The sequence below is a fragment of the Erinaceus europaeus genome, chromosome 5, assembly GCF_950295315.1.
Source record: "Erinaceus europaeus chromosome 5, mEriEur2.1, whole genome shotgun sequence".
NCBI lineage: Eukaryota > Metazoa > Chordata > Mammalia > Eulipotyphla > Erinaceidae > Erinaceus > Erinaceus europaeus.
In genome coordinates this window covers 117,942,673-117,970,633 of record NC_080166.1, presented here as the reverse complement: position 1 = coordinate 117,970,633, position 27,961 = coordinate 117,942,673, and the positions used below count along the sequence as shown (strand labels likewise).

The window sequence follows — 27,961 nt, the reverse complement described above, 5'->3', positions numbered from 1 at the left end:
CGGGCCGCGCACTAAGTTTATTCACGCCCCGCCCCCGGCCTCCCGCGTCACCTCCGCCCCTGAGCGCTTTCCAGCTGCTTCCAGAAACGTCGCCGCCCCAAGCCCAACCACTCGCGCAGGGCGGGATCTGCAGCCGCGGCCCAGCCCCTGCTCGTCAGCCGCAGTGCAAACTGCGACTGCGACAGCCCGGCGAGCTGCCCCGCCTCTGCGGAGCCCGAAGCCGGAAGTGTCCCCTAGCGTTCCTTCCTCCCCACGCCTATTGCCTTTCGGCCCGGCCGTGGAGCAGGAAGGGGAGTTATTTTCCTGCGGACTCCAACCGGAAGCGACCTCCTTAGAAGAGAGGCCAGCGGGGGAGGAGCAGCTGGCGGAGAACGTGCGTTGAACGTTGCGCGGCGGGGAGCAGCTCCAGCTGGAACGGGAGTTGGGGTCTACCCGGTGCGAGGAAGGCCAGGGCCGGCCGGCTGGTAAGGGAGTCGAGGGAGAAGTTTCTCTTGAGTTTTCGGAGGCCGTGGCGGGGTGACTTATGGGACGGTCCGCACGCGGGAAGGATGGGATGGGACCAGGTGGAGGTTTAAAGGTCCCGAGAGGTAAACGCTGAAGAGAAACCAGTCTCCTGTTCCTCCTCGGCGGGACCCTGCGCCTCCTGGGGCTGCTTTTCCGCGAGCCTCCAGCTCAGGACGCTGCGGGACGGGACTCGTCGTCAGCCCTGGGCTTCTTGTCTTTGTGACCCCGCTTTGATTGACAGTTTGCAAGCTGGGCCCCAATGGCCGGTGGGAGGCGGGGGAGCCTCTGACTCACCTGATGCCCGCCCCCCGCCCCCAGTCGGCAGTGGCCTCCCGGCTCTGAGCATCTCCACTCCGATCCTGCTGCAGTGCCAGCGGCTCGGGCATGTAGGAAAAGGGACATTGGACCTGAGATGCTGGGCAGGAAGCCCGGTGGGAAGTGCTGCCTGCAAAGCCAGGTCAACCTCGCAGGGCGGTGTGAGCTCTGGGTCAGGATGGAGCAAATCCACGAAGGGGTGAGAGACCCAGGCAGGTTTTTACAGCAGTGCATCCCTCGGCCCCTGGATGCGAAGTGGGTAGAGGTGGGTGGGATGGAATTAGAAGGGGTGAGGATGTAAACCTCTCAGCGAACTGTCCACAGAACTTGGCGCCTTTTGCAGAATGAAGAAGAAAGAGAAGAGTGGGGAAGCATTTCCAATTTCCTAGTCTAGCATGTGTACTTGGAAATTGGAGATGTCAAAATCTAGTTGAGGCGCAAGAAAACAAAGCAGTTTATTTTTGAAGGGAGAGCAACTGAAAGCAGTCATTCAGGTACGAATTTAGTAGAAAGGATAACCAACCCCCGCCCCCAGGGTTTTACTGTAGCATAGTAAATTGTATTGATAGTTGGGAGGATTGAATAGACTCTTATCAGATAGTTTTTAAAGTGCTTTTTTTTTGCGGGGGGGGGGGGCAGAAGTGAGAAGATTCCTGCGTATTAAGGAATTCTGTCATTAGCCTGCCTGCTTTTAAAATATTTTTATTTGTTATTGGAGATAGAACTTGAGAAGAGAGGGAAAGATAAAGAACCAGAGAAGGGGCTAGGAGGTGGCACATCTGGTTAAGTGCTCACATTACAGCCCTCAAGGATCTGGGTTCAAGCTCCCGGTCCCCACCTGCAGGGGGAAAGCTTCATGAGCAGTTGAGCAGGGCTGTAGGTATCTCTTTCTCCCTCTCTGTCTCCCCTCCCCTCTCAATTTCTCTCTGTCCAATAATAAACAAATAAAATACATATATATCCAGAGACACCTGCAGCCCTGCTGTACTTGCAAAGCTTTCCCCCTGCAAGTGGGGACCATGGGCTTGAACCTAGGTCCGAGTGCTGTATAATGTGTGCGCTGAACCAGGTGCACCACTGCCTGGTCCACACACTCAGCTCTTTAACTGAGAAAGAGCTGGCAGAAATTCTGATCAAGCCACTGCTCATACCTGGGAATAACCCACAGGTGCTTCTCCTGTGCCCCTCCCTTCCCCCCCCCACCCATCAGATAGAGACGTGATAAAACCTACACTACCAAAACTTCCCTCAGTGTTACGGGGGCCAGGCTTAAGCCTGGATGGTGTATATGGCAGAGCAACACACTACCCAAGTGGGCTATTTCACTGCCTTTCAAAACTCAGCCTTTTAGCCAGTTTGGTCCCTAGAAATTGAACTTTTTTTCTGGAGTTCCTTTTTGTAAGTAGATTATTAATAAATTCAACAAAAGAGAACTAAGTAATAGTGTCGTTAAGGTGCTTAAAATGAAAACAAAAATCAGCTCCAGATTTGCTTTTGCACTTTGGCAGTATTTTCAGTTGGGCCATTTTACCTCCCAAGTTAGAATCCAGGCACCTTACAGGGTGTGGGGACATTTTTTCTTTTCCCAACTGAGGGATGAATTCCATTGACATCCGGTAAGGAGAGGTCAGTGGTGCCTGTAAACAGCCTCAGATGCACAGGACCACTCACAGGGCATTCACAGCATCCCCTCCTCATTTTTATGTCCACAGTCAGTTGCTTGTTGGCAGTTGCGGTAGGTCTGTGAAAGAGAGCTGAACAGACACCAGAGCCATGGAACTTTAATCACAGTATATTGTTCTAGTGTATAGGTTACTGTTGTTAATATTTTATTGTGATTAACTTATAAATTAAATATCTTACGTGTGTATAGTAAATAGTGTGTGTGGGTTTGCTACCTTCATGGATTTCGGATTTCAGATATCCCATAGGGATCATAGACTATATTCCCCTTTCTTCCCTAACGGAGGACGGCTGTTACTTTTATAAATTAGTTTGTTGGCAGCGGACTCCTGGTGGCTGAAAACCACGAATGTATATAGTGTTCTTTTTCCCTGTTAAATAATAGCATTGTGAATCCGGGGATTTGTCGTGAATCCGGGGATTTGTAAGTAGTTTCTTGGTGTAGTGCTGATATATTTGAAATTGTGCATAGACCTAAAAACAAGTCTTCAAACTCAAGTTAATGTAATTTGCTTTAAATAATAGCTACCTCTGTTTTGATAAGTTTGTTTGCAAATTAGTCTACCATGAAAACTGTACCTGTTTTCAGCCTCTGCGCTCTCCAGCTTAATAACTTAGAGTAGATTGAGGTATTTTGTTTCCACTTCAAGATTACAGTTTCAGAATGTCTATCCTAGGACATTGGGCCCTCAAAATAATACTTAATGTGTGTCATCTTATAAAGAAACATAGTTCTTTTTTGCAGTGAATGGGATTTTTATTTATTATCCATTGACCTTTGTTTTTTCAGGTTTCATTGAGACATCCTTAGTGATGTTGACATGTTTCAAGTGACATAAATTAGCCAATGACTCGGAATGATGGATTTCCCGAAGATTGGAAATGGTTTGCCTCTGATGGGACCAGGGACTGATATAGGGATATCTTCACTCCACATGGTGGGGTATTTGGGAAAAGTTAGTTATCTTATTTTTTGCCTCAGTGCAAAGTTGGATTTTAATCCTCCTATTTTCGAAACTTAAATTCGATTTTAACTTTTATCAATTAACTTGTTAAAAAAAAAACTGTCTTCTACGGAAATCTTAAGGCAATGGCGAAAGATTATTTTAATGTGTTTACCTCTCTGTGTTGATACATGGCAATATACCTGTGGTTTACTATTGGAAAACATGTATTTTCCCTGGCAGTTGTCATTACTTTTTCTTGAAAATAACACTATTAAAAAGCCTTAAAATTTATAGCTTAAAACAATAATATATTTTGAACTGATAGTTGTATTGAAAATATGTATGTACTTCTTTTATTTGTCATATCTAAAATACCTTGCCAGGACACTTCTCAATTGAAAGTTTTGTTTTCTTGCTGGTTTTTATCTGTTACAATTTTGTTGTTGTTTTTTAATTTGCCTTGTTTCTCTTTTAGAATTATGACTCAGCTAAAGTTCCATCAGACGGATATTGTCCTGCTTGTAGAGAGAAGGGAAAGTTAAAAGCTTTAAAGACTTACCGAATCAGTTTTCAAGAATCTATCTTCTTATGTGAGGATCTGCAGGTAAAGTATTCTTAATAGTATCAACTTATTTGCTTTATGTTTAATTCTGTACTCGTTTTGGAATTTCTAGGCTAAGTTTTTAGTAATAGTTTACTAACATTATTAGATCTTATTAGGTCTTAGATCTGTCTTGTTTACAGAATAAATACTGAGTTGTCAGAAAACTCATGACATATTTTTGCATAGAAGTATTCCACCCAATATTTTGTTATTTGCTTGTTTGGTTTCTTAAGTTAACACAATCTTTTAATCTCACAATCTTTTTTTGTTGTTGTTGTTGTTGCCCTTGTCTTTTTTTTTATTATTGGGAAATTAATGTTTTACATTCGAACAGTAAATATAATAATTTGTACATGCATAACATTTCCCAGTTTTTCATATAACAATACAACCCCCACTAGGTCACATGTTTATTTATTTGTTTATTTGTTAAATGAACAAACTACATGCAGAGCATTCACATTTGCTCTTTTACTTATTTTTAATTATGGTAAAGGCAGAAATAGGGTGTGAGGGGTGAGACACACGCACACCTGCAGCCAGTTGGGTTCTAAGATGGGTCCTTGCACGAGGCAGCTTATACACCATATTGCCACTTTACCCCATAATTAACTTTTTTAGTCCTTAGGTTTGTAATAAAATATATTTCAGTGCACCTTTTATTGACATGCTATTTTCTGTTTGTTGAGCAGTGATATTGCTTATGTGCTGTACAAATAGATGAAGGTTAATTAGCAGTATAACTAGATAGACATGCTGCCAGTCTCCTTCACACGGGTGTTAGCTGACTTACATTATTAGACAGCAGAGTCCCAGAACTTTTTCATCTCGCAGAACTGAAATTCTGTGCCTACTGAACAGCCTCCTATCCCCAACCCCCACCCCACTCCTGGCAACAAACATTTCCTATTTATTTATTTATTTATTTATTTTCCCTTTTTTATTACCCTTGTTGTTTAACATTGTTGTGGTTATTGATGATGTTGTTGGATAGGAAAGAGAAATGGAGAGAGGAGGGGAAGACGGGGAGAGAAAGAGAGACACCTGCAGACCTGCTTCACCTCTTGTGAAGCGACTCCCCTGCAGGTGGGAGTCAATGCAGATTGTAGTGCTTATTTGTATAGAAGAAGCTGTATTTGAAATGAAAGGATTCAGTTTATTTACCTGTTGCTGTAAATGAACCACCTTGAAACTTACTATTCTGTGGATTGACTAGACAGTTCTTACACATCAGCAGCTTTTTTTTTTTTTTGATGGACAGCAATTGGTGTTCATTGCTGACTCAGAAATCAGTTCAGGTGATCAGCCAGAATATCTTTTCTTTTTATTGTGAGCTTTTTCTATAAGCCAGCTCAATATTTTATTGTATGGTGGCTGAAACTATAAAGGAGAATTCTTGAAGGATAGGAGGACTCCAAAGAGAAGAAGCCTAATGAGTTAGTGCTTATCAAACCTTCCTCTAGGTGCCTCATACTTGTTAATGTTTCATCAAAGATATTGCCAAACTTAAGACAGAGGACTGGCTGCATAAGGGTATGAATTACAAGAGATTAGTTCTTTGGTTTCTGGGGGGGGGGGGGTCATTATGCAGCATCTAACAGTCTCCCATACTTGTGTTGAAGAAGGCATATGCTGAGAATATATATCATAATAATAATTTGGAAACCAAAATTACTCCATCATTTTTAAAATCAGAAATTGCTTCTCTATGTTTTAACATTATACAATATATCTGTCCCAAAAAGAAAAACATACCCAATCACAATGTTTCTTTAAAGAGTTAAAATTCATTCAACATAACATAATTTTAAAAAAGATTTTATTTATTTATTTATTTATTTATTTATTTATGAGAAAGATAGGAGGAGAGAGAGAGAGAAAAAACTATACATCACTCTGGTACATGTGCTGCCAGGGATTGAACTCAGGACCTTGTGCTTGAGAGTCCAGTGCTTTATCCACTGTGCCACCTCCCGGATCACTGAACATTACATATCTTATTAAAGCAAGCTCTTGGCTGTTTTCCTTCTTAGATTACACATGTATAAGTAGTTCAGATTAAGCACTTTCTCTCGGGCTGGAGAGGCACCACTACTATGCTTGAGGTCCCAAGTTCAATCCTGGCACCATCATATGCCAGAGCAGAGTATTGCTCTGGTATTATCTCTCCCTCTCTTTCCCTCACCCTTTTTCATCAGATAGGCCTTTTTAAGAACATTGGTTGCTAAAATTAAATAGGAAATTGTATTATTTTGAGGACCAAGTTTTTGTCTATTGCGAATTCATTCACATTTAGATATTGTTGTGCAGTCTCTATCAGCTTAGTGCTGAATTTTAGGTATATTTTTCATAACACAGAAACTGTAATGTAAAACTTGAGCTTATTAAAATTTCTGTGATGTTTTTCTTTTTTTTTTTCCCCCCCTTTCTAGTGTATCTATCCTTTGGGCTATAAGTCACCTAATAATTTAATTTCTCCTGATGTGGAAGGTTGTCATACTCTAAGTAAACCCCAGAAAAGAAAAATCTCAGAAGCTAACTGTAAAGATTCACTTCTTTTGGCAAAATCCAAAAAAACTAAAAGTCATGCTGTTCTTGATGGTGAAAAGTCTTTGCACAGCAAGCATAATGAAGAAGCATCTGATGAAATGTCATCATTTTCACTCGACTTACTACATGATAGTCAACAGAATTCAGTTAGGACAGCTGATTCCCTGGAGCCGAATGAGATTTTGGAAGATGATGTTAATGACATGGCTACTGAGCAAAACCTTACTTCAGCTGATGTTGCTAAAACTGGAGGGATTTCCTCTCCATGTGAAGGCTGCACATCGGAACTGGGGGTGCCACTGGAGAGCACATCATTCTGCCGGACTCCGCATGTTCAGTGGAGAAATGCATATGCTCTCTGTTGGCTAGACTGTATCCTGTCAGTATTGGTGCACTTGGAAGGGCTGAAAAGCATTGTGACTGACTTGTGCTCTGAAGATTCTGTGTTCTGGAGGCTGTTTACAAAATATAATCAGACCAATAAACTTCTGCACACCAGTCAAGTGAATGGAGTTAAAGGTTGGTAATTTCCTGTTTTTCTTTAGTTTTTTTTTTTTTTAATATTTGTTCCCTTTTGTTGCCCTTGTTGTTTTATTTTTGTAGTTATTGTTATTGACGTCGTCGTTGTTGGATAGAACAGAGAGAAATGGGGAGAGATGGGGAAGACGGGGAGAGAAAGATAGACACCTTCAGACCTGCTTCACTGCTTGTGAAGCGACTCCCCTGCAGGTGGGGAGCCAGGGGCTTGAACCGGGATCCTTATGCTGGTCCTTGTACTTTGCACCACATGCACTTAACCCGCTGTGCTACCTCCCGACTCCCCTTTTCTTTAGTTTTTAAAGGAATTAATGTCAGATTTATGTCTCACTGCATGTGGAAAATATGTTATCAGTGGCTTGTTATATATAGGAAACCTGGGAGTACGGAACCCAGGGATAGTGGTCAGGAAGCTCAAGTTGCACTTGGCCAAGGATCTAGCTCAGTGGTAGAGACATGTATTAGACCCTGGGTTTGATCCTGGGCAATAGCAACAAATAACCCCAAAACTAAAAAAAAAAAAAAAAAAAAAATCAGTACCGGTTACATTACTTAACTGTCCAAGGTAGTCTTTTTGAAACACTCTGGGGGCAGATGGTCAGTGGTGCACGCAGTTGAGTGTACACATTACCATGCGTTAGGACCCAGGTTCAAGTCTCGATCCTCTCCTGCAGTGGGTAAACTGGATGAACAGTGAAACAGGTCTTCAGGTCTCTGTTCTCTCTCCGTCTATCTCTCCTTCCCCCTCAATTTCTATCTTCTCTAATAATAATGATAATAAATATAGGAAAAATAGCCACTAGGAGTAATGGATTCCTCATGCAGACACCGAGCCCCAGTGTTAACTCAGGTGGACAATGAGTAGAGAGGTCAAAGTAGCTAGCTCACTTGGACTGTGCATGACCCATATTCAAGCTTGGCTTCCCTGTCACATTGCAGGATGCTTTGGTGTTGTCTGTCTCTGCTTCCTCTGTATCTGTCTGAAAACAAAATAGAAAAACTTGTGCTTGAAGATTATAATGCTGTGGTTATATCTTAACTGTCCAGGTAGTGGTAGTGATCATAGAGTCCATCAAACCAAAATTTGAATTTCTTAATTGCTGTAGAGCAAAGGTGGAGTACCTGTTTTCTGTCAAGGGCCATTGGGATATTTGTAACATCATTTACAGGCCACACAAATTAAAATCAAGCACTTAATGTTGCTATGAAAAAAAAAAAAAGCTTGTCCTGGCATGGCTAGACCAAATGATTTTATGACCTGCTGACTGACAAAGAAGTAGACATAGGTCAAAATAGAAAAATCCCCATTCATTTCTCTTCACAATGAGGGATATGTTTTTCCCTTTTTCCTCTAGTTTGAATACCTGCGGACGTTGTACACTATGTCTTCTGTGATTCTTTTTTCTTTTCATAAGATTTATTTGTGAAGCTGCTTGTATTTGTGGTTCATTGATATTCATTGCTATATTATAACACTAGTTCAATTATGTAAATATAATATATTAACTTTTTTTTTTTTTTTGCCATCTTATGTTTTGCTTAGACTGTTCTTGGGCAAATTTCCCAGAGCACAAGAACTTCCCATAGGGATGAAATTGTCAGATCTAGACTCTAAATCAAGATTTATGAGATCAGTGTGATTTTGTTTTTCAAAGTAGTTGTACCTGTCTGTATTACCATTAGCAAAGAGATTTTTCTCACCTGTATACTCTGCCTTGATTATTTTCACTCTTGGGGATTTTTATTTGAATGGTTTCCCAGATTTTAAAGAGGTATGGACTTTATTCATGTAGCAGCACTATATATGCTCCTTCTTGTGGCTTATTCCTATTTCCTCTGTTCATTTGTTTATATTCTTAAAGAGTTGTCTGATACTACAAATCTTAGAGATTTTATATGTCCTTGTTACTTTTTTAAAATTTTTTTATTATCTTTATTTACTGGATAGAGACAGCTAGAAGTCAAGAAGAGGGGGGAGACAGAAAGGGAGAGAGACTGAGAGACACCTGCAGCACTGCTTCACCACTTGTAAAGATTACCCCGTCAGGTGGGGGTCGGGAGCTTGAACCCTGGTCCTTGAGCATTGTAATATGTGTGCTTAACCAGCTGCGCCACCTGGCCCCATCCTTGTTATTTTTATGTAAGGTATGTGTTGCTGAATTTCTCAGTTTGTAAGCTGTGTTTTTATTATGTATACAGAAACTGGTATTATAACTACTAAATAGTGTTGTTTCTGACTTTTAAAAGAAAGCGGGGAAGCAATTCCAGAAGCCAGACCTTCCACCTTCTGCAACCCTCAATGACCCTGGGTCCATGCTCCCAGAGGGATAGAGAATGGGAAAGCTACTGGGGAGGGGGTGGGATATGGAGATTGGGCGGTGGGAATTGTGTGGAGTTGTACCCCTCCTACCCTATGGTTTTGTTAATTAATCCTTTCTTAAATAAAAAAAAAATTAAAAATAAAAAAATAAAAAAATGTACATACAAAAGAAATCTTTCCTTTGCTCTGGGAGATGGTGCAGTGGATAAAGCACTTCTCAAGCCTGAGGTCCTGAGTTAAATCCCCAGCAGCACATATAACAGAGTGATGTTGGTTCTTTCTCTCCTCCTATCTTTCTCATTAATAAATAAAATCTAAATATATACACATTTATATATATCCTTCCCAGTATCAGAAAGTTATTTCTATATATTGTCATTGAAAAGTAGTTTTGATTTTGAAATTCCTAGTTCAACTGGGATTAAATTTTGCAGGTAGTGTGAGGTAAGGTTGCATATTTTTCCTATTGTATTGCCAGCTTTCCTAGTTCCATTTTTTTTCCTCAGTTGATCTGTTGTGTCCCCCTTTGTCAAACAATATTCAATATATGTGTGCTGTTCTGGTCACGCCTATCCTTGCATCAGTACCAAACCAATTATTAGGTATTTGATGTGTTGCTGTTGGATAGTAAAAGAATCCTTACCTTTATTCAACTTGACTTTGGTTATGCTTTCTTTTATGAAGTGTCATACATTATTCCCAGGTGACTTAACATTTTTCTATTTTATGGTAAACCACATGTTTTATTAGAACTTCTCAAATCTTGTGTGGTAGGGTAAGAGTAAGTACCTTCATTCATATAACTTTGGATGTGGGATGGTTTATATCAGTTCTTCCCCAATTTTGTTGACTATTCAGGCTGCTTACTATTTTGCTTTGATGAATAAATACCATGACAAATACCCATATATCCTTTGAATCCATTGCTGAGTGTATCTTAGAAGGGATAAGTAAGTGTTCAGGAGAGTTCTACCAACACACTAATACCATTTATTTATTTTTATTTATAAAATGGAAACACTGACAAGACCATAGGATAAGAGGCGTACAATTCCACACAATTCCCACAGCCAGAACTCTGTATCCCATTCCCTCCCCTGACAGCTTTACTATTCTTCATTCCTCTGTGGGCATGGACCCAGGGTCGTTATGGAGTGTAGAAAGTGGAAGGTTTGGCTTCTGTAATTGCTTCCCCACTGAACATAGGCTTTGGCAGGTTGATTCATACGCCCAGCCTGCCTCTCTCTTTCCCTAGTGGGGTAGGCTTCTGGGAAAACAGGGCTCCAGGACACATTGGTGGGGTCATCTGCCCTGGGAAGTCTGGTTGGCATCATGGTGGCATCTGGAACCTGGTGGCTGAAAAGAGTTAAGATATAAAGCCGAACAAATTGTTGACTATGCATGAACCTTAAGGTTAGAATATTGGGGATGAAGATTTGGAGTCTCTGTTTTGGAAAAAGCTAATAAATCTATTTTAGGTCTGTTCCAAGGGGCCCATGATAGTTTTTGCCTGCACCTGACATCTTTTTTTTTGTGCCTGACATCTAATATGCAGATAACCTAAGTTATGGTCATCTAAGGATGGTGTCATAGTTGGATAAAGGACCAGAAACCTGGATCAGAGAAGAGAGTAGCTCCCAAATATGGGAAAAGTATATAAATATTGTTGATTGTAAACCCCATCAATTTGATCTGTGGCCCATAGTCAGCACAGGAGCCTGTGTAACCTCTGCATTCCTGTCTGAGCTCACATTCCATGATCATGGCTAGGAACATTCCAGTCTGTGCCAATTTCAGGACCCATCATCCTCAGGTGATAGGCAGAGTGTGCTATCCAACCTCTCTTTGGAGAATGGGCCACTCCCCACCCTGTTGATCCACATTGAGGGCCAGGTCCTATCCTATAGGGGCCAACAGAGGGCCACCCTATATATTTTATTACATATATCTTCATATATGTAATAAAACATTCCAGAACTCTTAACCATCTTTGAGTATGCTTTTTATAAAGTTACAGATATATTCAATATAATACCTTGTTTTAGTTTCTTTGAAATTATATATTGAAAAATGTTTTAAAATTAGTTTTTCATAAGCATTTTTTACTTTTTTCCTTTCTCTTTCTAATTTCTATAATTATGGGAACTCCAGTATTGTGGGTTTATCTAGTTGATTGCTATTGAGGAAGATGTCTCAACATATTAACTAGAATGTCAGAATTTTTGTTCTAAGTTTTTACAGAATAACTGCAGTCTTTATAATCTTGTTTTAATTTAATTTGAGTTTTGAATTGTAAGTTTTTTTTTTATCTGATGAAATAACAAAACTTCTTAATTCTGACCTCATTGTGAATCCATTTTTCAGTTGTGCATATTTTTATACAGTTATGTATGTTCTAAGTGGAATGGTCTAGTTGTAGCTTAAGGTCAACTGGGATGAAATGCACGTAGAGGGTTTTAAAAACAACTGTTTTATTAATCTTGGGTAGTTTTCTGTCAGAATAATTTCATCTTGAGAATTTATACCCTGAAGAAATGATGAAAAGTGTGCACATATGCAGTCAAAGATGTAGTGTTCTAATAGGGGAAAAGAAATACTCATCAGTAGAATAGTTTATAAAACTTGTTTAGTGGTTATGCAAACTGACTCTCATGTTTGAGGCTCCGAGGTCCCAGGTTCATCACCATAAGCTTAGCTGAGTAGTGCTCTGGTTAATAATAAGACCAAAATTGTTTAGTTACATTATAATGGCTATTTCAGAATTTGTAATGAAGTAGATTTGTGTGAGTAGAGGAGGAAGTGGAATTGTATAAACATCGAGTTGTCATTGAAGACTCTCCACATCCCTTTAAAAAGAGACATTTGGAAAATACACCAGGTAATTGATTTGGAGATTATTATAGCTTTAAGATTCCTTAAAAATTTACCTGTTCCTGTGATCAAAGTTTAGTAATAGTGACTCAGAGAGGAGTTAATGATTCTGTATCCCTTTTAACATAACTAGTAGTGTTATCTTCTAAGAGGTAGCTTAAGTTTTATCAGCAATGAGCAAAATATCTGATAACTTAAATCTTTTGCTGGACCTGTGATTATTTGGTTGAAAAGGCAACTGTTGAGATTTTATTAAGCAGAATGATAGGGCTTAGGCATTAAGCAGTTTTGTGCAGTCATTCAATATTGAGAGTTTATGGTATACCACATGGAAGGAATAATTAAGAATATTTTATTTTATTTTATTGGGGGGGACACAAAAAAAAACAAATTTATTTGGTGAGTGCTGATGGCAAATATCATCCAAGAGAGACAAGTCTGGGACCTGCTGTGACAAGAGAACCTTAGGAAGCCTTTGGAGCTACCTACATAGTCTCACGGGGGAGGCCAGGGACTCTGCGGTAGTGGGGGTGTCCTCAGCCATTCAGCACCATACGGACGAGCTCTTCATAGTTGATGCAACCATTGCGGTCTTCGTGCCCTGCCACCAGCATCTCTACTTCTTCCTCTGTCATTTTCTCACCCAGTGTGACAAGAACATGCCAGATTTCAGCTCCCATGATGGTGCCATTCCCCTCCTTGTCAAATACCCAGAGGCCTTCAACATAGTCCTCGTAGGTACCCTGGTCCTTGTTCTTAGCCACAGTCTGCAGCATGGGCAGGAAGTGCTCAAAGTCCAGGACCTTCACATTCGGCTCTGCCAGAAAGGAGGTGGAGGGATATCATAATGTTCTAAGGTGTGAGAGGGATTGTAGGGATCACAGCTGGGCAGTCATTTCCCATCAGAATGGCACATTCATGGGACCTGCTACTTGAGACTAGACCGGCTTAAGTTCAGGGCCTATGAAGATGGAAGGAAAAGTTCAGAACTGTAGGCTCATTCATACACTGAAGAGATGTTCTTAAGGCCCTCACCATCACTTTTGGGGTTACCCAGGACCTTGAGTACTTCGGCGTTGGTGGGGTTCTGGCCCCACGCCCTCATCACGTCCCCACACTGGCTATACAGGCTCTTGCCATCCCCTGTCTGGTCAAACAGCTGGAAGGCCTCCTTGAACTCTGTGGTCTGGTCTTCGGTGAAGTCACACATCTTGATGGTTCAGCTTTGCGGGACCTTCTGCTAATTAGGAATATTTTGTGTTCCTTATTTTGTCTGCAGAATTTATTGACTCATTACTTAGGATGTAGAAAAATACAGATTGTGAAATTGATAATGTCCTATATTTTCTTTTTAGGTGAATATTGTAAAAAACTCAATAAAGAAATAATGGCAAAAATAGATACCTCGTTAAATGAAGTCAGAGATGAGATTTTTCTTAGACTTCAACCTCAACTTAGATGCACGTTAGGTAAGTAATTCAAGTAGTTTAAATGTTACTTGTCTACCAGAAATACATCAGGATTTAATAATCCACCACTGCTTGAATCACATTGGTGGGTGGGTCTGTTCTGCATAAAAATTCAGGCTTTAGATTTATCACTTGAAAGTGGATACAATACTCAGAATGAAGCAAATACTTAGTGCATTATCGCTTACTTTCCTAATACTTTTCTCAAATTTAGTTATCCTGCATTTTCATCCCTGATTGTATATTAAAAAGCATCTAGAGGGTAGATAGTATAATAGTTATGCAAAGAGACTCTCATGCCTGAGGCTCCAAAGTCCCATGTTCAATCCCCTGTACCACCATAAGCCAGAGACTGGGCAGTACTGGGGGGAGGAGAGCATCTAGAGTATTTAAGAAAACTAGTTGGGGGGGTCATTAAATAGGACTTAAGGTCTTAGGTACCAGTGAATTTATTCCCCACAGAGTCTGTAAAGGTAGACAGGGTTAAGAATCTAAGCTAAACCACAGTAATTGTGCTGTTTTTTTGCCATTGACTGGTTTAGGAGTGACCATATGAACAGTTCTCACCAATGAGATATGAGAAGTATCTATGAAGGTATTATAGGAAAATGTTCTTATCTTTACAAAGGGCACCGGAATGAGACCTGCATTCTTTTTTTTTTTTTTTTTTTTTTTTTAATTCCCATATCCCACCCCCTCCCCCGATAGCTTTCCCATTCTCTATCCCTCTGGGAGCATGGACCCAGGGTCATTGAGGGTTGCAGAAGGTAGAAGGTCTGGCTTCTGTAATTGCTTCCTCGCTGAACATGGGCGTTGACTGGTCGGTCCATACTCCCAGTCTGCCTCTCTCTTTCCCTAGTAGGATGGGTCTCTGGGGAAGCTGAGCTCCAGGACACATTGGTGGTGTCTTCAATCCAGGGAAGTCTGGCCGGCATCCTGATGACACCTGGAACCTGAGACCTGCATTCTATTCTAAGAATTGACTTAAAGTATCTTTTTTTTCTGAGAAAAACTAAAATCTGAAAAGACATTGTGGTTCCTTTTCTCTTTTAAGTTTTTGTGTCTATGAAGAAAAATAAGAGACTGAGACTTAAAATTTTTATGGGGGCTAGGTGGTGATGCACCTGGTTGAGAGCAAGTTACAGTGTGCAAAGACCCAGGTTTGAACTCCTGGTCTCCACCTGCAGTGGGAAAGCTTCGAAAGTGGTGAAGCAGGGCTGCAGGTGTCTCTCTGTCTCTCTTCCTCTCTATCACCCCCTTCCCTCTTGATTCCTGACTGTCTCTATCCAATAAATAAATAAAGATAATAAAAAATTGAAGAGAGTTAAAAAAAATTTTATTATGGGTATTTTTTGAAAAATGTTTTAAAAATGCCTCCTCATCCAATTGTGAATGACTTACTATGTCATGTGTAGAAATTTACATATATCCATACTCTGAATATAGTAAAAAATGATATCAGTTTATAATTTTAGTTTAATTTTTTTCAGTTATAAGCAAATTAATCTTTTTAATTTATCTTTTCTTTTGATAGGTGATATGGAAAGTCCTGTATTTGCATTCCCCCTGCTTTTAAAAACAGAACCCCACATTGAAAAGTTCTTCATGTATTCTTATTCCTGGAACTTTGAATGTTCTCAGTGTGGACACAAGTATCAAAACAGGTGAGTATTTTAAAATAAGCTCAATATATTGAAAATGATTTTGAGTAATAGAGTTTGGATAAGACATGCTTCTACTGGTAGCACTGTTCTCTCTCTGACTCTTTTTTTCCCCCTTGGTAAAATTTCCCACTGTATCTTAGTGTTTTTCTCCTGTTAAGGTTCAAAGAAAAGTATCTTGAGTGCCAGAGACTACAATTTGCTTCTTAAGCTGGAGATACAATTTGATAGAGAGCTAGTAGAGGTGTAGAGGTGTTAGCTAGTAGAGCTAGTAGAGGTGTTCATAAGTTGTTTAATGACACATAGAGACAATCCACTCACCCTCTGAGCTCTGACTAGGGTTTTTGTTTATATTGTAATATTATGGAGGCTGATTTTAGGTTCTTAGAGTCTCAGAGATAATTTATACTTTTCCATTCCTTCCCTTAGTCTTATGAAAAATCAGCCACCAGCAGAATCCTACATGTGAGCTGTCAGCCATGCTTTCTACTTCTCTTTGCCTCTAGGTGAGATTAGTGGGATTATGATGGATGCACATGGCTGTGAGATTGGGGCTTGGGAGGAACTCGAGTTGCTGCACATATCTACCGAGGTGCAAGGAGAGGTGTTAGGTTTTAAAAGAGGACTGTGGAAGAGAGTTTCCATCAGTCATGCTATCCCCTTTGTCCACAGCTGAGGAAGTTGCTGGTTGGCACTTAAAAAGATTACTAGATCTGCTCATTTGTCAAGTTATTATTAGAGATAAGTCCTGTCCTCTTTTCTCTAACTCACCAACTAATAAACTAGAAAATTGGGTGATCTTAAAGCTATTAAATGAAAATATGAGAGAAAAATCATACTTTAGTACACTAATTTCCTAAATAAGATTATTTTTAGGTATTTAGGAACTAGTCAAGGAGAATAAGTCTGAGAGGGAGCTCTAGGGAATTCAGGCAGTGGAACCAGAAAACATTTGGTCTTTTTGACCAATTAGATAAGAAATACTAGGACAGTATGAGTTGTGTTTCAGATCTAGGAATTAAAACAGTTTTGTGTTAAGTAGATAAGCATGAGGACAAATAACTGTTTCCAGATCTTCTGTTACTGATTTACAAAAATGATTTCTCATCTGGCAAATATGGAGGCTAAAGCTTGAAAGGAGTTCAATACCCAAGGTGACACACTAGTAAATGACAGAGTCAAGATTGCCTTAAGATTTTTTTTGCCTTCAGAGGCTTTCTTGTCACTGGTGTATTTCTACTTACCACCTGGGTTTAAAGTAATATAAACAAACCTGATGAGTAAAATCCATTTAATTACAGCTTTCTCAAATCCGCATCTCAGTTTGACAGCTTTTTATTGAGTGTATTTTATATGCCAGGAACTCAACGGAAATAATCTTTGTCCTGGCTGAATTCAGGTTTAGCCATGCACTAATACGAGGACCGGTCACTTAGTAATTAAGTTAATTTAATTTACTTGAGTATAAAGTGATAAGTATGAATTTGGCAGTATATAGAAACAGGATTCAAGGGTAAGAAAGCATTAGCTACTTAATATTAAATTTTTTTCTTGTTTTAAGAATAAGAGTATTTGTGGAAGAAAAGTTAATATGAAGTGGCTAGTACGTTTTAATATAGCCTAAAACTGAATTCCACTAAATTTGATGAAAGACCATCCAGCAAAAAAGTCCTTTGTGTTCATGTTGCTGTTTTTAGTATCAACCTTTACTTGACTTTAAGGATATATCCTGAAGGCATTTAAAACATGGTCTTTGGAGTTCAGCTTTCTGGATTTAATCTCAGCTTCAGTGGATTTTTATTCCACGGTCTTCACTTGTACATTGTAGATAGTAGATGAGAATAGTACAGTTGCAGATACAACTCCCCCACCCCATGTCCATCCATCTATCCTACCTACCTACCTACCTACCTACCTATTTGATAAGACAGAAAGAAATTAAGAGAGGTGGGAAAGAGGGAGAGGGAGATAGACACCTGCAGTACTTGCTTCATCACTCTTGAAGCTCTTTTCACATTGCAGGTAGGGAGCAGGGGCTTGAACCTGGGTCCATGTGCATGGTAATATGTGTGCTCAACTTGTTGCACTGCTGCCTGCTCCCCAGTAATTTAATTTAAAAAGATGTATTGTGAATGTAGTTGAGCTGCAGTATACTGTAAATATAATTTTTAAAATATTTTATTTTTGCCTCCAGGGTTATCGCTGGGGCTCAGTGCCTGCACTATGAATCCACTGCTCCTGGAGGCCATTTTTCCATTTTGTTGCCCTTGTTATTATTGTTATTTGCTGCTGTTGGATAGGACAGAGAAATCGAGAGAGGAGGGGAGATGGGAGAAAGACACCTGCAGACCTGCTTCACCGCTTGTGAAGTGCCCCCCCGCAGGTGGGGAGCTGGGGACTAGAACTGGTATCCTTGCACTTTGTGCCGTGTGTGTTTAACCCGCTGTCCGGCCCCCCGTAAATATAATTTTTAAAACATTTTATTTAGTTTTTTAAGACAAAGGAGACAGGTCCACAGCTCAATTTTGGTATATGGAAGTGCCAGGAATTAAGCTAGTGCCTCTGGGGCCTCAGACATGCACTTGTACTATACTGCTGAGCAATCTCTTCCACCCCGCAGAAATCACCTGCCTCCCTTCCTGCTTTCCTTCTATAAAAACAGAGAGGCAAATAGAGTGGAAGAGACCACAGTACTGACACTTCCTTAAGTGTGGTGGGGCTAGCTTGAACCTTACCAGTACACTAACCAGGTGAGCTATTTCACTGTCCCAGATCACCTTTTAGATGCTTTAGATCAGATATTCAGACTAAAGTGCAAGTTTAGAACTTACATAACTGGTGAAAACAAAATTCTTTTGCAGTTGATATTCTAATTGTTTAAGGATCATGAAAATTATGTTGTATGTAATATTGACAATACATATATATGTGTATATGAATGCCCCCTTTGGATTTGGTTAATAACCAGATGTAAATAATTTTGAGTGAATCGTACGCTTTTAATAAATTTCTCATCCTGAGGACAGTAGCTCTGAGTGAGGGACTGCTTTGTACTATATGAACAATTAGCAGTATCTGGAGATGTAGGGAGCTGTGATTTAAAGCTACTGGTATGCAGTGCATAGAGGCCAGAAATTATGCTAAATGTCATGAGATGCTTAATACAGTGCGCTGAAACAAAACCTTATCATTGCATAATGTAACCAATATTGCTCTTGAGAAATCCTTCATTTGCCACTTCTTCACCTCATAACTGAAAAATTATAGATAATTAATGTGGAGAGTTTTCACAGAAAGTGCTATATAATTAGAGAAGACTATTGGCAAACTTAGGTGATTTGGAGAAATAGGAAAGTATGGATAAATAATTTTAATTTTTAAACATTGATTCAAATGAATACAGATGAATTTTATTTGTGTCTTTCCCTTTTTTCATAGATGCATGAAGAATCTGGTCACTTTTACAAACGTCACCCCTGAGTGGCATCCACTTAATGCTGCCCACTTTGGCCCATGTAACAAATGCAACAATAAGCGGCAAATAAGAAAAATGATACTGGAAAAGTGAGTTAAAATACCCAACTATTTTTCCATTTTACTTTTTTTTTTTAATTTACTTTGGATAGAGACAATTTTGGGCTGGGGGTGGAGGGAGTGAGGCATCTACAAGTACTGCTTTCCTGCTTATGAAGCTTTTCCTGTGCTGGTCAGGGCCAGGGACTTGAACCTGGGTCCATGTGTTACTGTAACATGCGCGTTCTACTATGCTTCACCTCCCAGGCTCCCCCTGCCCCATTATTTTTTATAACAAAAATGAAAGTAGGTTTACATATTCTTGTAATGTGCAGAATTGAAATTGACAGATAGAACCTACTTTGCAAAAGTTAATATATGAGTTTTGAAAATGCCTCTCATCAGGAACTCTGACTAATAAGCAGCCTGTGCCAGATGAGAGACCAATGATGGCGTGACTTAGGATTATTGTCTTCACTCTGTCATGTCTTTCTTTGGACATTTTTTTTTTCCTTGAACCTCCAGTTTTTTCTCTTCGTCAGAACTCCAGAGTCACCAGAATTCTGGGATTTCCTTTAATATTTTATTATTTCTCAATGAAAGAGACCATAGTACTGCATAGCTGTGCTTTATAGTGGTGCTGGGGTTTGAACCTGAACTTCAGAGCCTCGGTCATGAAAGCCTTTTTGTCTGACCCAATATTATGCTATCTCCCCAGCCATCTTTAATCTGATTTTAAGGACTGAAATGAGTCAAAGGTTCTCAGGTTCATTTCTGAATTTGTCTTCTCCCAGACTTTGGGCTACTAACTTTCTGCTGCCCTTGAACAGATGTCATTTTATTATGTATTGCCAACTTTGCCTCAATAGGAGAACTGCTCAAAGTTACCTTTATTGATATTAATTGAATACTTCCATATTTTTTGTCAGATTTCTTTCTTTTCTTTTTTTTGCCTCCAGGGTTATTGCCAGGGCTCGGTGCCTGCACCATGAATCCACTGCTCCTGGAGACCGTTTTTTCCTTTTTGTTACCCTGGTTATTTTACCATTGTTGTGGTTATTATCGTTATTACTGATGTCGTTGTTGTTGGACAGGACAGAGAGAAATGGAGAGAGATGGGGAAGACAGAGAGGAGAGAAAGACACCTGCAGACCTGCTTCACCACCTGTGAAGCGACCCCCGCAGGTGGGGAGCCAGGGGCTCGAATTGGGATCCTTCTGGTTCTTGTGATTTGCGCCACTTGCGCTTAACCCACTGTGCTACCACCCGACTCCCCAGATTTATTTTCTTTGTGTGAGAAAACACATAGATTTAATTGTATTACAACTGTAGTATTTTGGTATCATTGGTGTGCCTATTGTATGGATTAAATGCTGATAGATATGTATATGCAGGGAAAACCAGTTTATGTGGCGTTCAAATGGTCTCTGAATGTATCCTCTCTAGTTTAGCAGAGACTACTGTAATCTTACAGTGCCAAGATGCTTACCAGGGTAAAAGAGCTGGCAGTGCCTTTCCACCTTTCTACTTTAAACCTTCAAGGTAATATTTAAACATTTCAGAGCAGTGTGCATTAGACAGTTCTCTTCTTACTCTTTATTTTACCATTATATGGTTCATACAGAGTGTAGGCGCTCTTACAATAATAACTGAGCCTCATCTATTTAGTCTCTCCTTATTCTAACAATATTGCATTACTTACGAAATCAACACCTTTAGTTTGCATTATTGCAAATATGCTGTATCTTCATCCAAGCAGTATACATAATTATGCTTGATTACGTTTATAACTTTATTTTTCCTGGAATTAGTAATTGCCTTGTGTTTTCATGTGGTTTATTTATGTACACATTGTGAGTTCCTATTTTTAAGTTCTTAATAGATTTTTCAGACAGACTTTATGTGTGGGAGTGCTCTTTCTATATATTTTTCATCACTACTTCAATTTTCAACATAGGGTCTTCTCCCACATTCTTTGACATTTATTGCTTATAAGTATCAGGTCTTTAATGGGTTCTATGTGGCAGATAAGCCATTAACAGTGTACTGATAAGAAGCATATGGTAAGATTCTTTAATACCAGAAAAGATCATTTTGAGTTGTCCTTCTACTTATTACCCTGATTATTTCCATTTAGTGTTTTGGGAGACAGGTCTGTCCCACAGAAGAAAGCTCAAGGCACACTCCAGCCCTTCCATTACTATAGAATAGAGCACACTTAAAAAAAAATAAGCTTGCAGAAGTGGTGTCTCATTGTTGTCTTTATTAGCATTTCTCTGATAATCAGTGACATTGAAAATTTTTTCATATGTCTATTGACCCTTTGGATCTTATTTGCTGAATATTCTGTACACATCCCTAATTTTGGATGGGATTGTTTGCTTTTTTTGTTGCTAAGTTTGGTGCGCTGTTAATATTTTTTGGTTATTAACCTTTTGTCTGGTGTATGGTATAAAAAGATTTGTTTACATGTAAGGAGTCTGTTTGGGTGATGGTTTCTTTTGCTGTGCTGAAGCTTTTCAATTTGATGTAGTGTTCACTGGTTTGTTTTTGTTGCTGTTTTTTATATGCAAATGGATTTGAGTATTTGAAGACACTTTTAAAACTTAAATTGACTAGGTGTTGAATAACAGATAAGTGGCTAAAAATAAGTTATGATGTATATATAATATGTATATGTGATGGAATACTACTCAGCTATTAAAAATTGTGAAGTCATCTTCACCTTATCTTGGATGGAGCCTGAAGTTAAGAAAGAACAGAGGGAGTCGGGCGGTAGAGGGTTAAGTGCACGTGGCGCAAAGTGCAAGGACCGGTGTAGGGATCCCGGTTCGAGCCCCCGGCTCCCCACCTGCAGGGGAATCGCTTCACAGGCGGTGAAGCAGGTCTGCAGGTGTTTGTCTTTCTCTCCCCCTCTCTGTCTTCCCCTCCTCTCTCCATTTCTCTCTGTCCTATCCAGCAACGACAAGAAGGATAACTATAACAATAAAAACAACAGGCGCAACAAAAGGGAATGAATAAATACATAAATATTTAAAAAAAAAAAAAAGAAGAAGAACTGAAAGGGGAAACAGAGTAAAACTTGAACTGGTTTGGGGTATTGCACCAAAACAAAGGGCTCTGGTGAAGGATCACGTGGGGGATAAGGATGGGGGTGTTTTTAGTCATGGTGCACAATGATGGAAGAGGATCTAAATTGGGGGTAGGGGTGGTTTGCAGACACCTATCTTGGTGAGAAATTGTATCGGTGTGCCAATGACTGTGCTGTAAACATTAGTCAATAAAATAATAATAACAACAACATTGCTCAGACTGGGAGAGTTTAGACACCACCAGTGAACCTAAAGTGTACATTGTTGGGGTTTGGAAGGAAACCCCAGTAACTATAAACTATCCATGTAGACATGGGAAGACCATACCAACTCTATGAATATACTGCCTTGGGCTGGGAATTGATTTATTTTTCTTTATCACAGTTACAGTAAAGCAATGTTGTTCAAGAACTGGCTATATTTGTAATGAGTGTACATCTGAAATGGTGGGAGAATAGTGTAATTGGCAGCATTTGTTCATGCCAACTCATCTTAATAACCAGTGACATTACACATTGAAGTGGTAAAGCATCAGACTGCATGCCTGAGGTTCAGTCCCTGTTGCCACGTTGCCAGAATGATACTCTGACTTGTCTCTTTCACTGTCTCACTCTCTTTGTGGAAACTCTCTTTGTGATGGCTATCTATCTAGAAAAAAAAAAAAGATTATTCTCTAACAGTGATTGATAAAGAACAATTTGCAAATTTTTCTCTGCCAATCTAAAGAGTCTGAAGTTTGGACATTGATTTAAGTGCAATTTAGTAAAATTTGACAAGCTAAGTAAATTTTGACAGCTGTTTAAATATTGGAAAAGAGATATTCAACATTTTTCTTAAATTCTTAGAGCTTTGATAAATTTAGTTACTTGAGGCCTATCTTTGTGTTCTGTTTTCTTCTTAAACCAAGCTTTCCCTAAGTAGAAGTTTCTCTTTCCTGCTCGTTCTCAGCAGAGAGTGTAAGAGACTGCAACACTGCAGCTTCGCTCAGTGTGCTGGGGGCTCTCCCCTGTGTAGTGCACATGGCAAAGCAGCATGCTGTCCAAGTGAGCTAGTCCCACCAGCCCCTAAGTAGAAAATGTGATTTGAAGCACCTCACTGGATCCTGAGATAACTGAGGGAAATAGGCCAGCTTATTAACTCCTTATTTTTTCTAATTTTTATTTGAATATTTGGGGATTATTACTTTGTTTTACATCAGTATATGGAACATATTACCCTGCCTAACAAGAGCAATCAATTTAGACATCTGGTACCAAAGAAAAAATATATATAAAGGTCTGGAGTTTTTCTTTGACTTTACAAAGTACTTAAGAGGAACTCCTTAATCTACAGCAGTATTGAGGCCTACAGAGCAATTTTGTTCAATGGTCTGTCTAAGAATCTTGGTTGCATGATAGCTTCTGTCAATTGTAGCATTCTAAGAAGGGTTTACAAACTTCTTATAATGAGTTTTCCATTTTATTTAAGCATACATGTGTTGTAAGTTCTCAGAAAAATTAGGTTAGTTATACTAGAAAGTGCTGTGTGACTTCTGATATATAATCAGTTGCATTGCATTAAAGTTATTTAATTTCTATTACCTCTCTCCCACAGAGTATCTTCCATGTTTATGTTGCACTTTGTAGATGGCTTACCACATAATGACCTGCAGTGCTATTCATTTGAATTTGAAGACTGTCATTACCAAGTAACTTCTGTAATTCAATACCAAGCAAATAATCATTTTATAACATGGGTTTTAGATACTGATGGTAAGTGTTTAAACATTTTTATTTTATAGTAATAGGAATAGAGACTATAGTTTGCTTTTTAAGATGAAATTCGCCATCACTCTTCTCTGTTCTTGCCTATTGTGCTTTTAATTCTTCTGCCCATTGCCCCTTCCTCATCGCTTTAATGTATCAGTCACCCTTACTTCTTTTCTTGGCTTATAATACTTCCTTTTTAAACTAAATAACAAGGTCATATATACTATTGACTTAGAGTTTGCATTTTTATACTTAATATCTTTGCTCTTGCTGTTTGTTTTTATTGCATGAGTAGTAGTATTAAAAAATGAATGGTAGCAATTTAAATTTTTTGACATATAGATAGCTATGTACTCCTTATCAAGAGAAAGCACATCACAGAAGTTTTGCAAGCCAGGAGGTGATGCAGTGGATACTGTTCAACCCTGAAGCATGAGGTGCTGATCCCGGGCGTCCCATGTGCCAGAGTGATACTCTGGTTCTCGCTCACTTGAGTAAACAAATAAATAAAATTTTAAAAAAACAAATGAAGTTTTGCTTAGTTTGCAGTTGTTAGGATTGCAATAAATAGAAAATAGAAATACATATCTGGGGCTGGGCGGTAGTATACCTGACTGAGTATACACGTTTGTTTTTTGTGTTTATTGTAGGATAAAGTAAAAAAAAAAAACTGAGGTTTTCAAATTTCTATAACAGTTCATAGCTCTAAAATGTGCTAAAAATGGCCTTAAAATTCAACAGAGAAAAATGATGTTGTATGGAGTTGACTGTATTTTCTAGTGTTCTTTGGTCAATAATTATTAATAGCAGTTCAGGAGATCAGAAGCAAGTTAATATAGGATGAGTGGTCTTTTGAGTGTCTAATTTTTTCCACTTTATTTTTCTGTCTCCCAGGAAGTTGGCTAGAATGTGATGACTTAAAAGGCCCATGTTCTGAAAGGCATGAGAAATTCGAGGTCCCTGCTTCAGAGGTACATATTGTTATTTGGGAAAGGAAAATACCTCAAATGATAGATAAGGCTACTGTTGACCTTCCACTTAAAAAGACTAATAATGATCATCATGCTTTTGAGAATGAAAAACAACGATCATCACCATCGTGTCCCGTTGGTGATGCTGCTTCAGCTGAAACATCCCCAGGGCCTCACCCCACAAATGTGTCAGTTGCTCCTAATACTCTTTGCCAAGATGACGCGACAGCTTGCGGAGATCATATGCCTTCAGGTCCAAAAGGTTTAGTTCATGATAATATTTTACTCTTGACATTTGAAGACATAGCCAATAATTCCAAAGGCCTCCCATTAGAAAACAAACCTGTAGCAGTAAATGTAGAAGCTGTCAGAACAAGTACTTTGAAATCACAAGAGTCACAAGTGACTTCTGCAGTATCGCCTCCATGCAAGTTAAAGTGTACCCAAGATCAATTTGTGAATTTAATCTTTCCATCTCAAATTGTAAACACAAATATGAACGTGGTACAGTTGAATAAAGAAGATACTGTAATTACTCAGCCTGTGAATAGTAGTCCAGCAACTGTTTCTATGCAGCTTGTGATCAGTCATCCTGCTACCGTTCCTGTACAACCTATGAATAGTAGTCCTGCTACTGTTCCTATGCAGCCTGTGATCAGTCATCATGCTACTGTTCCTATGCAGCCTGTGATCAGTCAGCCTGCTACCGATCCTGTACAACCTGTGAATAGTGGTCCTGCTACTGTTCCTGTGCAGCCTGTGAATAGTAGTCCTGCTACTGTTCCTATGCAGCCTGTGATCAGTCATCCTGCTACTGTTCCTGTGCAGCCTGTGAATAGTAGTCCTGCTACTGTTCCTATACAGCCTGTGAATAGTAGTCCTGGTACTGTTCCTGTGCAGCCTGTGAATAGTAGTCCTGGTACTGTTCCTGTGCAGCCTGTGAATAGTAGTCCTGCCACTGTTCCTGTGCAGCCTGTGAATAGTAGTCCTGCTATTGTTCCTGTGCAGCCTGTGATCAGTCATCCTGCTACTGTTCCTGTGCAGCCTGTGATCAGTCATCCTGCTACTGTTCCTATGCAGCCTGTGAATAGTAGTCCTGCTACTGTTCCTATGCAGCCTGTGAATAGTAGTCCTGCTACTGTTCCTATGCAGCCTGTGAATAGTAGTCCTGCTACTGTTCCTATGCAGCCTGTGAATAGTATTCCTGTTACTGTTCCTGTGCAGCCTGTGAATAGTAGTCCTGCCACTGTTCCTATGCAGCTTGTGATCAGTCATCCTGCTACTATTCCTATACAGCCTGTGAATAGTATTCCTGTTACTGTTCCTGTGCAGCCTGTGAATAGTATTCCTGCTACTGTTCCTGTGCAGCCTGTGAATAGTAGTCCTGCTACTGTTCCTATACAGCCTGTGATCAGTCATCCTGCTACTGTTCCTGTGCAGCCTGTGAATAGTAGTCCTGCTACTGTTTCTGTGCAGCCTGTGAATAGTAGTCCTGCTACTGTTTCTATGCAGCCTGTGAATAGTAGTCCTGCTACTGTTCCTATACAGCCTGTGAATAGTAGTCCTGCTACTGTTCCTGTGCAGCCTGTGAATAGTAGTCCTGTTAATGTTCTTACACAGGGAGTAAAAGTATCTGAAGCTATGAGTACAGTTGTGTTTGACAAGAATGCTCCATTAAAACAATTCCTTTCTCCAAAAACTGAGAAATTAAAACCAGAACCTGTGACATCTCTGCTGTTGAATATGAAGAAAAAAGAAACAGCAGCATCTTCTCACATCACAGCAGCTAAGCCATTACAGAATCCATCTCTTACGGAAAATCAGAAGAAACCATTTGTGGGTAGTTGGGTTAAAGGCTTATTAAGCAGGGGTGCTTCTTTTATGCCACCTTGTGTTTCAGCTCTTAATAGAAATACTGTGACTGATTGGCAACCTTCAGTGAAGGGAGCAAGTAATTTTGGTGGCTTTAAAAGTAAAAGAATAAACCAAAAAGGCAACAGATCGACTAAGAAGGCTCATAAATGTGCAGATAAACCTCCAGTAACTAACTCTTTACCAGATAACGTGACTCATCCATATACTGATAATGTTGAGCTGCAAGTTTTGAAGAAAAGTGAAAATGTCTCCCATGGATCTCAACTCACTCACATTTCTTATGAAAATGGTGGCTTTTCAGCAAACCATGAAGACACTGGTGAGAGTCACATACATAAACTTCGTCTGAAACTTCTTAAAAAACTAAAGGCAAAGAAGAAAAAACTAGCTGCTCTTCCATCTTCCTCCCAAAATGGAATGCTTCCCAGTGAAAATTTAGAAAGTGTGTCTCATTGTGGTTCTCCAAATGATTGTGAATCAATAGACGACTTGTTAAAGGAACTACAATATCAAATTGACAATGCTGGTAATAAATCTGGGTGTACCACAGTTCCTGGTGTTTCTCCAGACAGTAGTGAAACTCATGAACAAATTTTAGCAGAATTACTGTCTCCTGCCACTGTTACTTCAACGGAGCTCTCAGAAAATGGGGAGGCTGATGTTAGGTATTTGGAAGTGGGAGATAACCACATCCCAGTACCAGTACCCAGCGAATTAAGTGTCATTCCCCAAAGCACATATCTGAGACAGGACCATAATTACTGTAGCCCTACCAAGAAAAATCAATGTGAAGTTCAGCCAGACTCACTAGCAGATAATGCTTCTGTTAAAACATTGAACTTGGAAAGTTCCATGAAAATGGATATTTTCGATGAGTTTTTTTCCACTTCGGCACTAAATTATTTAGCAGATGGCACCTTAGACTTACCTCATTTTGATGAGTATCTGTTTGACAGTTGAGTGTTTGATAACTTTTTTAGTTTAATATTTATTATCACTCTTGGGCAAATGTACTATTTTTTTAAGGTAGTGTTTATAGTATTGTCATGAACAAAATGTAAACTACTAAAGGTTTTGCTTCTGACTGCTTGCAAAGTAATCTTTCATAAATTAAATGATTAGGAATTTGTTCTTGTTGGCTTCATTTTTTACACACAAGACCAGTGAAGATAGCAAAATGTAAAAGAAGGAAGGTGCTTTCTTTCTGGTAATCTATACCATTGGGTACATTAAATTTTTACACCATAACTTTTGGTTATGCTCAGAAGAAAACATTACTTTGAATAAACTCAAACCACTGT

General features: G+C 39.4%; 3 protein-coding genes and 1 non-coding gene across 8 annotated transcripts in view; 2 read left to right on the top strand and 2 right to left on the bottom strand.

Annotated features, from left to right (window-relative positions):
• Positions 1-2,432, bottom strand: part of LOC132538664 (uncharacterized) — a 99,961-nt gene extending 97,529 nt beyond the window's left edge. The window contains exons 1-2 of the mRNA XM_060191871.1: positions 2,351-2,432; positions 52-671 (exon numbers count right to left, since the gene is read on the bottom strand). Coding sequence (XP_060047854.1) covers positions 52-671; positions 2,351-2,432 — 702 coding nt within the window. The remainder of the gene's footprint in view (positions 1-51; positions 672-2,350) is intronic.
• Positions 342-27,961, top strand: USPL1 (ubiquitin specific peptidase like 1). 5 transcript variants are annotated; one of them, XM_060191667.1, is made up of 9 exons: positions 342-464; positions 3,293-3,440; positions 3,925-4,053; positions 6,486-7,122; positions 13,687-13,800; positions 15,335-15,464; positions 18,900-19,025; positions 23,660-23,817; positions 24,709-27,961. In XM_060191667.1, the coding sequence occupies exons 2-9, from the start codon at positions 3,360-3,362 to the stop codon at positions 27,618-27,620; spliced, it is 4,287 nt and encodes a 1,428-aa protein (XP_060047650.1). In that variant the 5' UTR covers positions 342-464; positions 3,293-3,359; the 3' UTR covers positions 27,621-27,961. The 5 variants fall into 5 exon arrangements, with proteins under 5 accessions (XP_060047650.1, XP_060047648.1, XP_060047652.1 ...); XM_060191665.1 differs by having other exon boundaries at positions 3,293-3,458; XM_060191666.1 differs by lacking the exon at positions 342-464 and adding an exon at positions 669-1,313 and having other exon boundaries at positions 3,293-3,458.
• Positions 4,704-4,832, top strand: LOC132538866 (small nucleolar RNA SNORA19). Its single transcript, XR_009550176.1, has one exon. It is a non-coding gene; the product is annotated as a small nucleolar RNA SNORA19 (small nucleolar RNA).
• Positions 12,708-13,573, bottom strand: LOC103112930 (myosin light polypeptide 6-like). The gene is made up of 2 exons (XM_007522400.3): positions 13,367-13,573; positions 12,708-13,148 (listed from the first exon to the last, which is right to left on the bottom strand). The coding sequence occupies exons 1-2, from the start codon at positions 13,539-13,541 to the stop codon at positions 12,868-12,870; spliced, it is 456 nt and encodes a 151-aa protein (XP_007522462.1). The 5' UTR covers positions 13,542-13,573; the 3' UTR covers positions 12,708-12,867.

Excerpts from the sequence above, each read along its gene's own strand:
- USPL1 (XM_060191665.1), top strand. The coding sequence starts at position 3,360 with ATGATGGATTTCCCGAAGATTGGAAATGGTTTGCCTCTGATGGGACCA. Across the intron at positions 15,465-18,899 it reads GGACACAAGTATCAAAACAG|ATGCATGAAGAATCTGGTCA; the intron begins GTGAGTATTTTA and ends CTTTTTTCATAG. Across the intron at positions 19,026-23,659 it reads AGAAAAATGATACTGGAAAA|AGTATCTTCCATGTTTATGT; the intron begins GTGAGTTAAAAT and ends TCTCTCCCACAG.
- LOC103112930 (XM_007522400.3), bottom strand. The coding sequence starts at position 13,541 with ATGTGTGACTTCACCGAAGACCAGACCACAGAGTTCAAGGAGGCCTTC. Across the intron at positions 13,149-13,366 it reads GGGTAACCCCAAAAGTGATG|AGCCGAATGTGAAGGTCCTG; the intron begins GTGAGGGCCTTA and ends CCTTTCTGGCAG.